Source organism: Ruditapes philippinarum, unplaced genomic scaffold (genome assembly GCF_026571515.1).
Source record: "Ruditapes philippinarum isolate M1 unplaced genomic scaffold, ASM2657151v2 ctg3415_1_1_1_1, whole genome shotgun sequence".
Classification (NCBI taxonomy): domain Eukaryota; kingdom Metazoa; phylum Mollusca; class Bivalvia; order Venerida; family Veneridae; genus Ruditapes; species Ruditapes philippinarum.
The window spans coordinates 43955-58100 of record NW_026864251.1 but is presented as its reverse complement, the minus strand read 5'-3'; the positions used below and the strand labels follow the sequence as shown (position 1 = coordinate 58100).

Below are 14146 nucleotides of genomic sequence, written 5' to 3'. Positions count from 1 at the left end.
ATATTAAGTAGTGTTATATGCCATATTGTACAATTGTAAAACCTGATGAAAAATAGTAAAGATCCATCCATCCAGCCATTCATCTATTCGTCCTTCTGTCTATCTAATAAAAATTTGAACAGTGTTTGAGTTCCCTAGATAATTGTAGCAAATATGCAGGGTTTTTTGCACCGAAGGTGGCGTAAATTACCGGAAATTCACGAATATGTTATCAATACAACACTTAATGTTTAAGTAAATTAATTAGGTTAAACAAAAATATACTGTCTTATCTCTTCTCTAAATAAATGACCTTATTTATCTTATCAATGTCTAAGATACAAATAAAAATGGCGTATTCTCCTAATGGACTTATTTTATTATATATAGCCGTAGGTATGTGGAACAATTTAATTTTTGTGTTAAATATTTCCTGGACAAAACGAATGATAATACAAATTTCTAACAATTCAGTTTGTGTATGATTAGTTTATACACCCGCCATTTCGGACATGTTTGAATTAGTGAGAGGCTCGATGGCACTTTTCGTACGCAGAGTAAAATGGAGTAAAAAATCATAGTCTAAAATGAAATGTGAAATAAAAATTACTATTCTGAAATTTAGTGCTAACTTCTTTTCGAAATTCACATAACAAACATGTTGATTATTTGATATTGTTTTAAGTTCACTAAGTTTGTATAGATTGTGTAATTTATACTGTATATGGCGACGATTATTGCACAATTGTAATACAAGAGCATTTGAAGATGTTAAAACAAGTCATTTGGTGAGATACAGGCAAGACAGTATATCTAGCACAAACGGCCAAACCTTTCTAAGTGAAAAAAATTGTCAATAACCAAGAAAAGTGTTTGTTTTCATTGAACAGATTGTATTTAATCCTAAATATACACATGTGAACGTTATTTGTAATTGCAATGGATTTATTTAGAGACATACCCAACAGAGCTAATATTTCTAGAACATACTAATATACGTAATTATTATATAATGTTTTAGTAATATGTAATGTTTGGTTAAGCTTCATAGCAAACGAGGCATTTATTACTATTTATTGTTTCAGTTGTGAGTCTAGCGGTGCCTTCATCATGCCAAGTGTGCCATGACCTTGACACGAAAGGATGTCAGCTGTTCATTGCTTCAAAGCCCGACTTTTGTTCCACTTCACCCGTAGCCAACACAGCATGTCCTCGTACATGTGGAACATGCCGTAAGTCTGCATTATCATGATTCTCATTATAAGATTAGTGGATACAATACGAATTTCACCACAGCATATTTGTTTACAAAAGAGCACATGTAAATGTTGGCGGTTAAATCTGTTGTTGTTCAAATGAAAGGTCAGATTAGGGATTTATTAAATATGTAGCTTTCAAATAAATTTTGGTTATTGAACTGCACTCTCGAAATTCCTTTTGAATGTATTATTTTTATATGTTAGTAAAATTTCTCGCCAAAATGTTTCACAAATGCCGATGATTTTGTTTCTAGTTGTTATTATTTTTCTTTTTTCCTTCTGATAAAATCCTTGTTTATCCAAAGTTTTGTGTTGAAATAGACTATGTAAGAGATAAATACTTCTTATTATGAAATTTGTAAAGTGTTAACATTCTTATATCTCTTTTCATTTTTACATCGGTTTAAAAATGCTTGTTATTGCCTTCTGATTCCATGTAATATTAAACACTTCTTAGTAAGTCATTTTTCCTTCCCGAAACTTGATTTGTTAGATTTGTTGCATATTGGCAATATCCGTCATCTGTTTAACTGTTTTGTTATGTAAAATACCTTTTTTCTGACACAAAGTATTGTTATGTAACTTACGAATGCTCACATTGTTTGATTGGTATCTAATTAATTATAGTAATTAACAATACATTTATAATACTAGAAAGTGTTGATGAGCGTAATTACCACGTTAAGAAACGTCCGTTGGCACTTCATTTTCTTTGTTTTTTCTAATATCATTGAATGAAAGAGGTGTTTGTTTGTTAATTATTTACAAAAAAATCTAAGACTTATAAAATATTTGGGATTCTTTTAAGAAATGTTTTGGAAAAAAGCAGTAATTTAAGGTTAACTATTTTCCATAACGAAAATTATCACCATTTGTCAACTGTTGTATACATAATTATGGTGCCGGTGCCCGGGGATATAGTAATTTGATGTAAAGTAACACGATGGAGTTTATGAAATCCTGAAAATAACTGTTATTTTATACATGCGAATATGTTTAGAAAAACATATTTCTCCTATGACCAAATGACACCCACATGCTAACATGATATTCCAGAAGCTCATTTCCATGGAAACAAATACATCATTTCATAAAAATGGTGTCAGGAAAAGAAAACAGACATGAAGCTTTCAAACAATTCACGCATAATATTACATCAAAACACGTATGCTTCACTTACTATATGAATACAAAAGAACTGTAAAATTGCTTGCAAAAAAGAACACTTCACTTATGTGAAGATATCAGTTCTTATGTACCCATTAAACAAATTTCAATACTACAAAGTGAATGAACGACACATAAGTTAAGACCTATACATGTTGATTTCATTTCAATTTTCATTTCCTGGTTAAAATATCTATGACAACATGAAAGAAAGAAATGACATAGAGTTAAACATATTATAACGTATCATGTCATTGATATTTTTGCATTCTTGTTGAACTTTCAAACAAAGAAACTTAAAAGAATGATTTTCTGGGTCACCTTGAACATATATTTTATTTTGATCTTAAATACTGCTATCTGTATTTGCATAATAAGAAAGACAGAAAAACAAGGGTGGGACGCAGCGCTCAAATAACTAGATCTTCTTCCAACCCACCCTTAAGTTTTAAGTTCCACAATATATATAAAAAAATACATACGAGTTTATAAACAACATTGATAATGATTTTCAAACACATATTTTATTTTGTGATGATAAAGTGACAGTTTTATCAAGCAGGGCTATTTGTTGTTTTTTGTCTATGGAAAATTACAAATGCCAGCTTTTTTTGCAACAAATAAATAAACAATGCAATATATACTAACCTTTCGTTGTATTCGTTGAGACAATTTTCAAACAATTTGTTTCCATTTTTTCCAGCATTGACGTGTTATCACTGCCCACAGGTTCCGGTAACTGGTTCAGTAACATGCAACACAACTAAACACTGTGCTTCGTCAGAGGTAGTATTAAAAATAATATTTCAATACTGATTGTTTTTCATCAAAATACTTTATTTTATAATCTTGTAAACAATAGTTTGAGTAATTGAGACTAATGTTTTAAGATCATTTATTTAGGCTTGATCCACTCTGTATTGCACCCACTGCCCTTTTTTGTATCTTTATTTTTTTTACACCTTGAATGACCTTTGGTCTTTTTTAATGTTTGCATAAGGTATTCATGACAAGAAGTACAACTCTTAACTGGATATCAATTTTAAGATAGTAGGAGTTTTTTCCCTTGAATTAATGACATTTTTTTTCAATACAAGTTCAATGTAAAATTGGAATTTCTCCTTTATGTTAAATAAGTTCTATAATATTGTAAAGTAATAAGTTCCAAAAATGAATCTTTTGCTAAATTATATGTTATACTAAAATAAGTCTGGTATTAAAAATTTGTCAACTCTGTAAAGATACTAATGAATAATTATCTTTATTATATCTATAATCTTTGTAGATTCTAAAAATAAATCTCTTATTCCTCCTTATACGTATATCTCATATATTGTATGATTATGCATAAATGTTTTGTATTGTGTAAAAAATTTAAAAAAAAAACGAAAAAAAAACCAAAAAAACAACAAAACAATAGTTGGGTAACGGAATCAAAATGATATACAGATCATAGAACTAGTATTTTAGTATCTTGAAAGTATATTTGCACTGCGCAGGGGCAAGGGAGAAAACAAATACTATATTTCATATTTTTAAAGAAATGATTGTCTTTCGTTTAAATTTACAATAGAAGATAATTCACATATTAACTTTTATCCGAAATAGTTTGCTTGCTGATCCAATTGTTATTTTGTTATTGGCCTTCTTGGACCGAAGTATAAAATTTGTTGACAATTTCAATGAATGTTTTGTGATGCAAACACAGGAATTCAGGGGGTGTAAATACAGATCCATTCATCGACTATGTTTCATTGCCTATATCCTAAAATCACAACATTACTGTTTAGCTTAAAGCAGTATAGATTTCGGTAAAAATATATGCTCATGCCAGCATTTGTCTCAGTCTCATGTCGTTGTCGTTAATGGTTGAATTGTCAAATTGGAATATGTCTACTTATATCAAATACAACTGGTGCAATAAGTAATGACCCTTTCTATAACTATGTTTAATACATGTTTGTTTCAGATGTGTATGATCAACACAGCATATGCGCATGATGGACATATTGAACACATTTTATCCTGCATATCCAGAAGTGTGAGTCCTTCTTGATTTCCAAGCCTTCATCTCTTCCTTATTTATTTTATAAGTTAATGTACGGACATCCTTAAAGATAGAATTAGTTTAGTATTGTTTCTTTGGTCCTCTTTTCAAACCCACACACTGCTTTTCTAATCTAGAATGTCAGTGTATACGAAACGAACCTCATAAAGTCAATTTGTAAACAACACAAAATGCCAATGATGTCTATCCCCTAAGACCTAATCACTAAGGCGCATGAATAAATTCATTTCGGTCGTGTTTCTTCTTTTTTAAGATATCTGTCAGGAAATTTGAAAGTTTTACAAAATTTATAATTTAATTCAGAAATAACTTCACAAACTTATTCAAAAACTTATGTTACCGTTCGAGTTTACGTTGAAATTACACTGAACCTGTCAATAAGTAAGCCAGTATGTAACTGATGCATTGACACTTTATTCACTGGCTTTACGGATAATCGTTTCTTAGATACATGTTAAATTCTTTACGCAAACATATTTAAATGTTTTCTCCAATACAAACACATATAAACATTTTGTTGTGAAATATGTTTTCAATGACTGTCCTGTAATATTATTTTTTATTGATTTATGACTAAAGAAGTGGTGTATCTGTGAAATTTCGCTTTGAAGAAGAAAAAAATTATAAGCCATTGAACTTCTTATTTGAATAGTGTATGCATATGTTCATCAAGTGGAATTGTTTTGCTTTTATTGTATATTTTTTTTTACTTCTCGTTGTTGTTGATGGCGAATTTTGCCGTTAAGATTAAGTATCAAGCGAAAAATGTATATGAACTGGAAAAAAAATAAACATGTATATTAAGCAATACATTTATTATAAAACTACAAAATTTTATTCACTTAAATTTTCTTCTCGTTGATTAAGGTTTGTGACGGTGCAGGTTTTGGCTTTAATGGTATAATAGGTAAAAGAAACGCCCCTCGTGATCTAAAACTTCACTGCTGTCACACCGACCTTTGTAATGTCCCAGATTTCACAACAACAACACAAAAACCACTTGCATCAACCGCCGCCCCTCCGGGATTTTACAGTAAGTTTTCCCGCGGCCATTGGTCCGGAATCTATGGATTATAATTTTTTTTTTCAAAATGGTGATAAAATTAGGTTCAAAGTACTATAGTCGCTGACTTGGTACACTTTGCTCGTTGCGTTGCCGATAGCGACAACTCAACCGATATCGTTATTGCCTTTTCATCTTGTCGCTAGCAAAAATCGCCAAACGACGCACTGTCTCTAGCGAAGCATGCCAAACGGTCCGTTGTCGTGTGGTGTGTTTTGGCGATGTCGCCCTGTCGCTTGGCCTTGTTGCCAATCCTTTGATTTGAGCTGAGCGACAATATGACATCGCGACAACACGTCGCACGAAAAGCGGCGTCTGGCGTGCAACGTTAGCGATAGTACCACCGTTTGGCGCTTTGTCGTGCTTTCGCCGGCGACAACACGTAAAATGTTAGCGTTATACTATTGACGCGTTAATGAAAAATGACTCTTATTTCACTTTAAATGTCTTTATTTTGGATATGTGATAAATAGAATATTAAATTCGTGTAAGTTCATTACTGAATTTATTGAACTTGTTGAATAAAATAATATTATGCTCGCCAGGAGCTCGCATACGCATATTATAATTTCATTCTAAATGTGCAATAAATTCAGTATTGAACTTACACTCATTCAATATACTCTATTGATTTATATAATTGGTTCATTGTACACTGTTAATGAAAATCAAAGCATATATAGAAGAGAAATATTATCAACCTATTTAATATAGAGATGATATATTTTAAAATCTTAACATACAGTATTTTTATAGGTACAATTGCATTAGATTTTTGTTCGTGCCAATGAAGACTTTTTTTTCGGAGCAAATATTCATGTACACAATGGGGCGATGTCTTAATCGTTATAGAAGCTCTCATTTCTATCCTTTGTTGCAATAGAAGGCACTGACTCCCCGAGCCACATCTGTTAGAGTTCTTGAATGTTTCAAATTTTGATGCCTAAATTATACCATAACCAATTTGCACTTTCATTTGCCATGTTATTCAAGACACACAGGATTTGTAATAAAAATACTTTTTATTATAAATAATTCAAACTTTGCTGGCAAACATGAGAATTTCGAAGCCATTTTTATTATACTACTTTTTATTGATTTTGGGTGAAACAATATCAACTGATTTGTTCGTCATTAGGTTGCCATAGCGACGTTGTGTTTGTAGTCGACGAGTCTGGTAGCGTTGGATTCCCAGGATTCCAAAAAGTGATATCTTTTATAAAAGACATTGTTAGTCATCTCGACATAGGAAGTCATGGTGATCAGGTAGTTCACATTTTATGTTATTGTTATAGTAGCAAATGGATTCATAAGTTATCATTCTCTGGCATTTGAGAATATTCTATGACATCTTTAAGTTTTAAAGATATCAGTTCTTTATACGTTCGGTTTAATACATATGTTAGTATACACTTTTCGAACTTTAGTGATTCTCTTAACTAGTTGAATAAAAAAGTAAATGTTAACAAAGACGATCAGCGGTCAAAAAACGCATATTACCCCTACATTCTACCGCTAAAACAGGAAACATTTGTGCACATCTATTTATCACATAAGGTTCCGTTCACGTTTGTTCAGGATTTTTGTTTCTACATATGAGTCCAGAAAGTGGGTGTATATAATCAATTCGATCATTATTGAGAGAAATGAACATGCTTTCGATCTTTCTATTATTCCAGATGTCTGTTCTACTGTTTGACAATGACCCACATTTACAATGGTATTTGAATGACTACACTAACAAGGCGGATCTATTAAATGCTCTCACGTATGTGCCATACCACAACGGTACAACCAACACCGGTAGTGCACTAAAATATGTCCGGGAAAACGTATTTCAGGTTTGTGGTGCTGGATTTTGTTAAAGATGCAGTCATTTAATGTTGCATTTCCTTGTTGGTCTTTGTTGACATAACTTTTCAAGTAAAGATGCCTTACTCTATAAAACTAGTTTAGTACTTCTGTCCTATAATATTTTATTTTTATATTAATTTATGTATACTCACACATGTTGATAAAATAAACATTTTCCCTGTTAATACTTTTAAGAATATAGTTAATCTCAAAAGGAATATCTAAAATTCTAATAATGTATTAATACATTCAGATATTTAACTTCTTGTCAAGTTGGCATGTGTGCCTTTATATTAACGGAGTTTGTCAGATAATCTAAGGGTCAAGAATCGATCTAATTAGCTTATGTTACCTTTTTGCCAGATAATTATCGGACGAATTTCATAAATTATGTATGCTTCTGCAGTTTACAAATGGAGACAGACCAGATGCTAAAAACGTCGTGGTTGTTATCACGGACGGTCGGTCAAATAACCACACTGCAACAGTGACAGAGGCTAACAAATTACGCAATGAGGGCGCTGAAATAGTGGTTCTTGGTGTCGGGAATTCTGTTAACAGTGAACTGGTAGACATTGCTGGTGTGTATACAAATGCCGTAAAGGTTTCCGGGTACAACCACTTGTCGGATGTCGAGTCAAAAATTCTTCAAATGATATGTTAAGATTTACAGTGTTGAAGAAATAAAAATGTTCAACGAAAGTAGTGGCTTTAATGATGAATTATGAGCAATTAAAATGCACTCAGGATACCAGATACTTTCTATATACATGTATATTTAACGGAATATGTCTGACTAAAGTCAGTTAGATATAAGAGACAACAATTTTTTATACGATAACAATATTGTGAATAACAACTAGAACTCCGCGAGTCGGATGTGTCGCCTTGTGATCAATATAATTTAGGAGAAATGGCCAGGACAAAAATGAAATATGAAAATTAACAAAGGGCAATAACTCAAACAATGAGAAATGCAGAGCAGCAGTATCTGTGCACTGCACTTCTTATCAATAAGATCTATCATCCTATGAATATTCAAGTCTATAGCTTATATACTTTAGCAGAAATGGCCTGGACAAAAATAAAGTATGAAAATTAACAAAGGGCAATAACTCAAAAAATAAGAAATGCAGAGCACCGATTCTTGTGCATTGCACTTCTTCTTAATGAGATTTATCATCCTATGAATTTTCAAGTCCATAGCCTATATACTAATGGCCTTGGACAAAAATAAAGTATGAAAATTAACAAAGGGCAATAAACTTAAGAAAAAAAGAAGTGCAGAGCACCGGTTCTTAGGCACTGCACTTCTTCTTAATGAAGTCTATCATCCTATGAAGTTTCAAGTCCATAGCTTTTATACATTAGGAGAAATGGCCCGGACAAAAAAATGACGAAAATTAACAAAGGGCAATAACTCAAAAATTAAGAAGTGCAGAGTACCGGTTCTTGTGCACTGCACTTTGGGTCATTATAAGAAGAGTGCTTACCAAGTTTGAAGTCAGTCCGACTTATAATGACTAACTTATGCTCCGGACAAGCCTATGGGGACGCCGACAACGACGCCGACAACGACGCGGCCGACAAAAGTAACTCCTATATGTCGCCTTTTTCAAGTCCTCTTTAAAGTATTCAACAAAAAGCCTCGTAAAGCCATGACCTCATATAGTTTCAAGATTAGAAAATCAATACCGATACAAAACTGTTTTTTAATTTCTTTGTTGGTTAGTTTGCATTTGGTATACCTAAGTATTCAAGTGAAGTGGGTTACTAAATAATGCCTGAACAACAATTATTTATTCTTTTTGAAATCGTTTTTAGATTAAATAAGAGCTGTCGATTGAAACAGACTAATACCCCCACTCCTAAGCAGTATGGCTTGGCGGGGGTGGAGTATGAGCGACGCCCTTGCAACCGTTCACGGCTAAACGATTCTGCACGGTCGGTCGGAAACTGGTTTTTGTTAGTTTAAAGGATAACAGCAGCATTATCTGCTGCTACTCGAAAGCGGTCTCGTAGTTTCTAGATATAGTGGTCTTAGTCTCGACACACGGTTTGCCATTCGGTGGCTAGAACCTTGTACTCCAGTTAGTCAGAGTAAATCGCCACAAAAAGGCTCTCGACTGATTGCAAGGATGCTCTATCATGTGCTTTTGTTTCCACAAGCTTAGCCTTTAAGCATGCACACGTTCCTCTGTCGTAAATACTACAGAATGCTTGTCATTGAAATTTCAAAATAACATACTTCAATTTAAAACGTTTAAAACTTTAGCTCATCACGTGGACTTTGAAACTCTTAAGTAATCATACTGATTTACAAGCTGACCTATATGCAAATAATTAAAAAGGAGTCAGAAAAACGTTTAACAAACAAGATAATGTAAAACTCGGAATTTCTACGGATTCATCAGAACAGAACACTTGTTGCACTCACACACTTTATTATAGACTAAAAACACACATGAAAAGTAAGCATCAATCATTGTTATGATATATAATTAATGGCAATTATCTTGCCATGGAATGAAATATACATGCGGTACTTCCTCGTTTGAATAATTTGAGGGATAAAGCTTTATGTGTTATTCAAAGAGCTTTAAAATGCCAACTTAAGATGACATTTTAACAACGCTCAATGATATAAAGTTGATCATTTAAAGGCTATTTCAACTAGTATATCTGTAATCGATATATGTTTTCAAATTTGCGAGTAATACATATACATGTATATTCCATTTAACAATGAATGAAAGTGAGAAAGGTGTAAAAGAATAAAATCGACATTACCACTTTTAACACTTCTCTTTATAAGCAGAATTAGAAACCTTCATATCATAAATAACGAATCAAATTTACATGTAAGTCAGTTTACTTAAGCTTACATGTCAAACTTCCGTCCTATTATTCATACCTTTTTATAAAAATCATTATGTATTCAAAAATGTTTCTTTTAAAAAGAAAATAACTAACTAGTAATTAATCAAACCAACAGCACTGTTAAAGACTCTCTCATACAGTCTAAAATGATACAGAATAAAGGTCAATAAGAATATTCTCTTTGAAAAAAAAAGATATCAAGCTTGAAAAAACAGCATGGAATATAACAGAAATATTAATCAAATTGATAAAACATAGACAAACTGTATTTTCATATAAGTGTACAAATAATTTATGGTTTCACATTCCTATCCATTTAAACACCACCACCAACGAAAACGCAAATTCAAAGATAAATACCATACGACAATTCAGAATTGTTAAATGTAAAGACATGATGATAGTAACATGACAAATATTGACATCAAAAATAAGAGAATGATACGTTAGAACTACTATATAGCAATTGCCTTCAAAAAATTCTGTCCTGAAATCAATCAAAGACGTACATTAATTAACAATCCTTATCATGTTTGAACGTATGGCAACACTATATACGAGTATACATGTACATGTATATATTTATCACATACCCGATCCGATTTTGCGACTGCGTAAAATTGATATTGCATGGTCGTTGATATATTTTGACGTGCCGTCATTTGCGTTATACAATCATAGTGTAAAGACACGCTAAATGTAGGCATTACATTACATGCGTGTTAATGAATAATGATTCCTTTGCACTTTAAACAGTCTTTATTTACGGTATGTGATAAAAATAATACATTTGTGTGTAGGATTAATACTTAATTGATTGAACTCGTTAAATAAAATAGTATCATACTCGCCAGTGAAATGAAAATATGTTACCACTCCACAAAAGTGACTATACAATATTCATAGATAGTAATTGAAAAAGACTCTCCCATTCAGTCTAAAATTATAGTGAATAAAGATCATTAAGAATATTCCTTGTGATATGATATAAAGCTTGAAAAACAGAAAAAAAATAAAACAGAAATACATGTATGGATCAAATTGACAAAAATATAGACAAAAATATAGAAAAACTGTATTTTCTATTTTCTTTTTACAAAGAATTCGAATCCGTTTAAACACTACCACCAATGAAAAAGCTAAATCAAAGATACATTCGATACGACAAATTCAAATTGTTAAATATAACAACATAATGTTAGTAACATTTCAAATATATGATATCAAAAATAAGAAAATGGTATCTAAGTACTGTTACATTGCAATCGTCACAAAACATTTCTTTCTTCTAATTAATCAAAGACGTTCATCAATTAACAATCCTTATCAAGTTTTTTAAAAGCATAGTAAGATTATATATATATAGTGCATAAAGTTAGGTTGGGGTGTACGTCTCGCCAAAAGATCATTAGTGGTCATTCCCTTTTGTTTGCGGAAGACCTCAGGTGCCCTTTCGCACATTACTTTAGATTCGAGTGGGGAATGAGTAGAGACATCGACGTTGATAGCTTCCTCAAATGAAAGAATCAAGAGCTCTAGCGGGAAATTCAACGAACAAGTGTTTTGAAGTCAAAGACCTTAACCGCTCTAAAACAGATGTGAATATTAAACAAACACTTTAAGATAAATATCTTTACATTTGAGAAATGAATATTTCCTTGATCTAAAATGATGGACTGATAATTACTTATTAGTTTAAATACCCAGTTTAGCTTATTTCAAAACATACATGATACATGATACACATATTCAGCTACATACACATTGGGCATGTATAATAACAAAATATATAAAAACTATAAAGTCCTTCCGTAAAAATGACTGATAATGATGAATATAAATTAAATAAATCATTTTCCAAAGTAAAATTATAAAAATAAAAAGACATTTTAATAAAAAGAGAGACAAAGACACAACTTTATTAATTTGCATTTTTTTTTGAAAAATATATTGCATGCAGAGTATAAGCTTCAATATGTTCATAATAATTTTGTAGTTTCTAAAAATAATAACATTTAATACAAAGCACTATCTTTCTCTTCATTTATTTTCCTTCATTTTGTTAATAATTATATTTGTCCTTTTTGTTACACTACTGTTGGTTTTAAAAAGCCTTACACCTGTCTCCTGTCTATTATTTACATTTTCCTTTTCAAAATGATATTACATATAATTAAATATTAAAACATTAACGAATGCATGGCAATTTGATTTATATACTATGTAAATATCGAGACTACATAAAACAAAACAAAAACAACTAATAAAATAAAACAAAATCAAAGAAACGTTTAATAAGATACGATTAAGTGGCGACATGGCCAAGTGGTAAACGCGTCGGACTAGCAATCTAATGATCGCTAGTCGCATGGGTTCAAACCCCGCCAGGGGCAAGTCGTTGTTTCCGTGAGCAAAAACTTTACACTCATTGCTCAGTACTGGTCGGTTCCAGGAACGGATTCGAAAGTGTGTCTATAAGCTCATAGCTTCCTACACAATCGAACTAAAATAAATTTTGTATAAACCAAGATACGATTGTTGTTCATCCATCATGTAAAGCCAATTCTCATTCGGCCTTATCATCATAAGTCTTCGAAATTTACGACTTATCAATGAACATTGAAATTATTATGTAACTTTCCAGACATGATAAGGAAATTACTTATTTTTCAGAATTTGAAAACGAAAAATCAAATACAATACGCAATTTCTGTGCCTTCGTAGCACAAATGTTCACGTGGATTTCATCTGATCACACTGAAAAAAGACAATACGTACATCAATCTAAAATATGTATCATAAAAACAATTTAAACAATTAAGATTATATAACATAAAATCACATTCAGATAATGTGTTAATTGAATCTAGTAAAAGTCCACAAAAAATACAAAATAACAAAAATAAACTTTCTCATTTCAATCATTTAATAAGATATGAAATTATCAATTACCATATCAAAAATTGAATAAAGGCAACAGTTGAAAAAAGCCAAAAAAAATGGATAAAGAATAAAGACACTCCCGAAAATTCTAATACAATACACACTCATAAAACTAAGAAAGTGAAATTGCCTTTCAAATAGCAATAAGAAATATGGTAACAAAAAGAAATAAGAACTAAACTAACAAAATTATATACATGAAAAATCAACTCAACTAGCACGAAATCAACTTACAAACATACCTATACTTCGCAAAAAAGTTACACATTAAAATGCATTATATTTCAATGAATAAAGACAAGAAACTCAGCATTATTTTAACAAATGTATACCATTCATCCCAACATAAGCTTCCTTAACAGTAGATATAACCAATAAACAATTTTGAATGTTTATCCAGCAAAGCTTTGTATAATTTCTTGAATGTTACTTATTTTCAAAAACCTGCGAAGTGTCAACATACTTATGTTTTTGTCTCAGGAAGAGAAACGCAAAATTCGAATACAAATACACACATTTTAAAGCAGCATTTTCAAGAAATATAACAAAAAAGGAAACATACACAACTTAAATTTCATTTGCATGGGATATGAGATATTATTATGAAGAGTACCAAAATAAAATACATGTATAATATCTACTGATAGACAGTTAATATGCATATTTAATCAAAGTATATAACATATAAAAAGGTAAGTCTTTCCAATGAAAATATAAAAGAACAAAACATGAACAAAAATAGAATACGACTTTGATAATTCACATATCCTTTTCAACATGATTTAACGTACACATAAAGCAAAAAGCTAATAAAATACATGAAACATAAAATCTAATAAGGTTAACAAAAGTCAAAGAAATGTTCATTATGATAAGTTTGTTGTTTATCCATCATGTAAGGCCAATTCTCATTCGGCCTTATCATCATACAGC

General features: G+C 31.2%; 1 protein-coding gene across 1 annotated transcript; it reads left to right on the top strand.

Moving 5' to 3' along the window:
• Positions 1-254: 254 nt before the first annotated feature.
• Positions 255-8093, top strand: LOC132724972 (collagen alpha-1(XII) chain-like). The gene is made up of 8 exons (XM_060709958.1): positions 255-375; positions 1065-1211; positions 3109-3191; positions 4375-4446; positions 5341-5506; positions 6675-6802; positions 7216-7377; positions 7797-8093. Exons 1-8 carry the CDS (start codon positions 288-290, stop codon positions 8052-8054), a joined length of 1104 nt encoding a protein of 367 aa, XP_060565941.1. The 5' UTR covers positions 255-287; the 3' UTR covers positions 8055-8093.
• The last annotated feature ends 6053 nt before the right edge of the window (positions 8094-14146 follow it).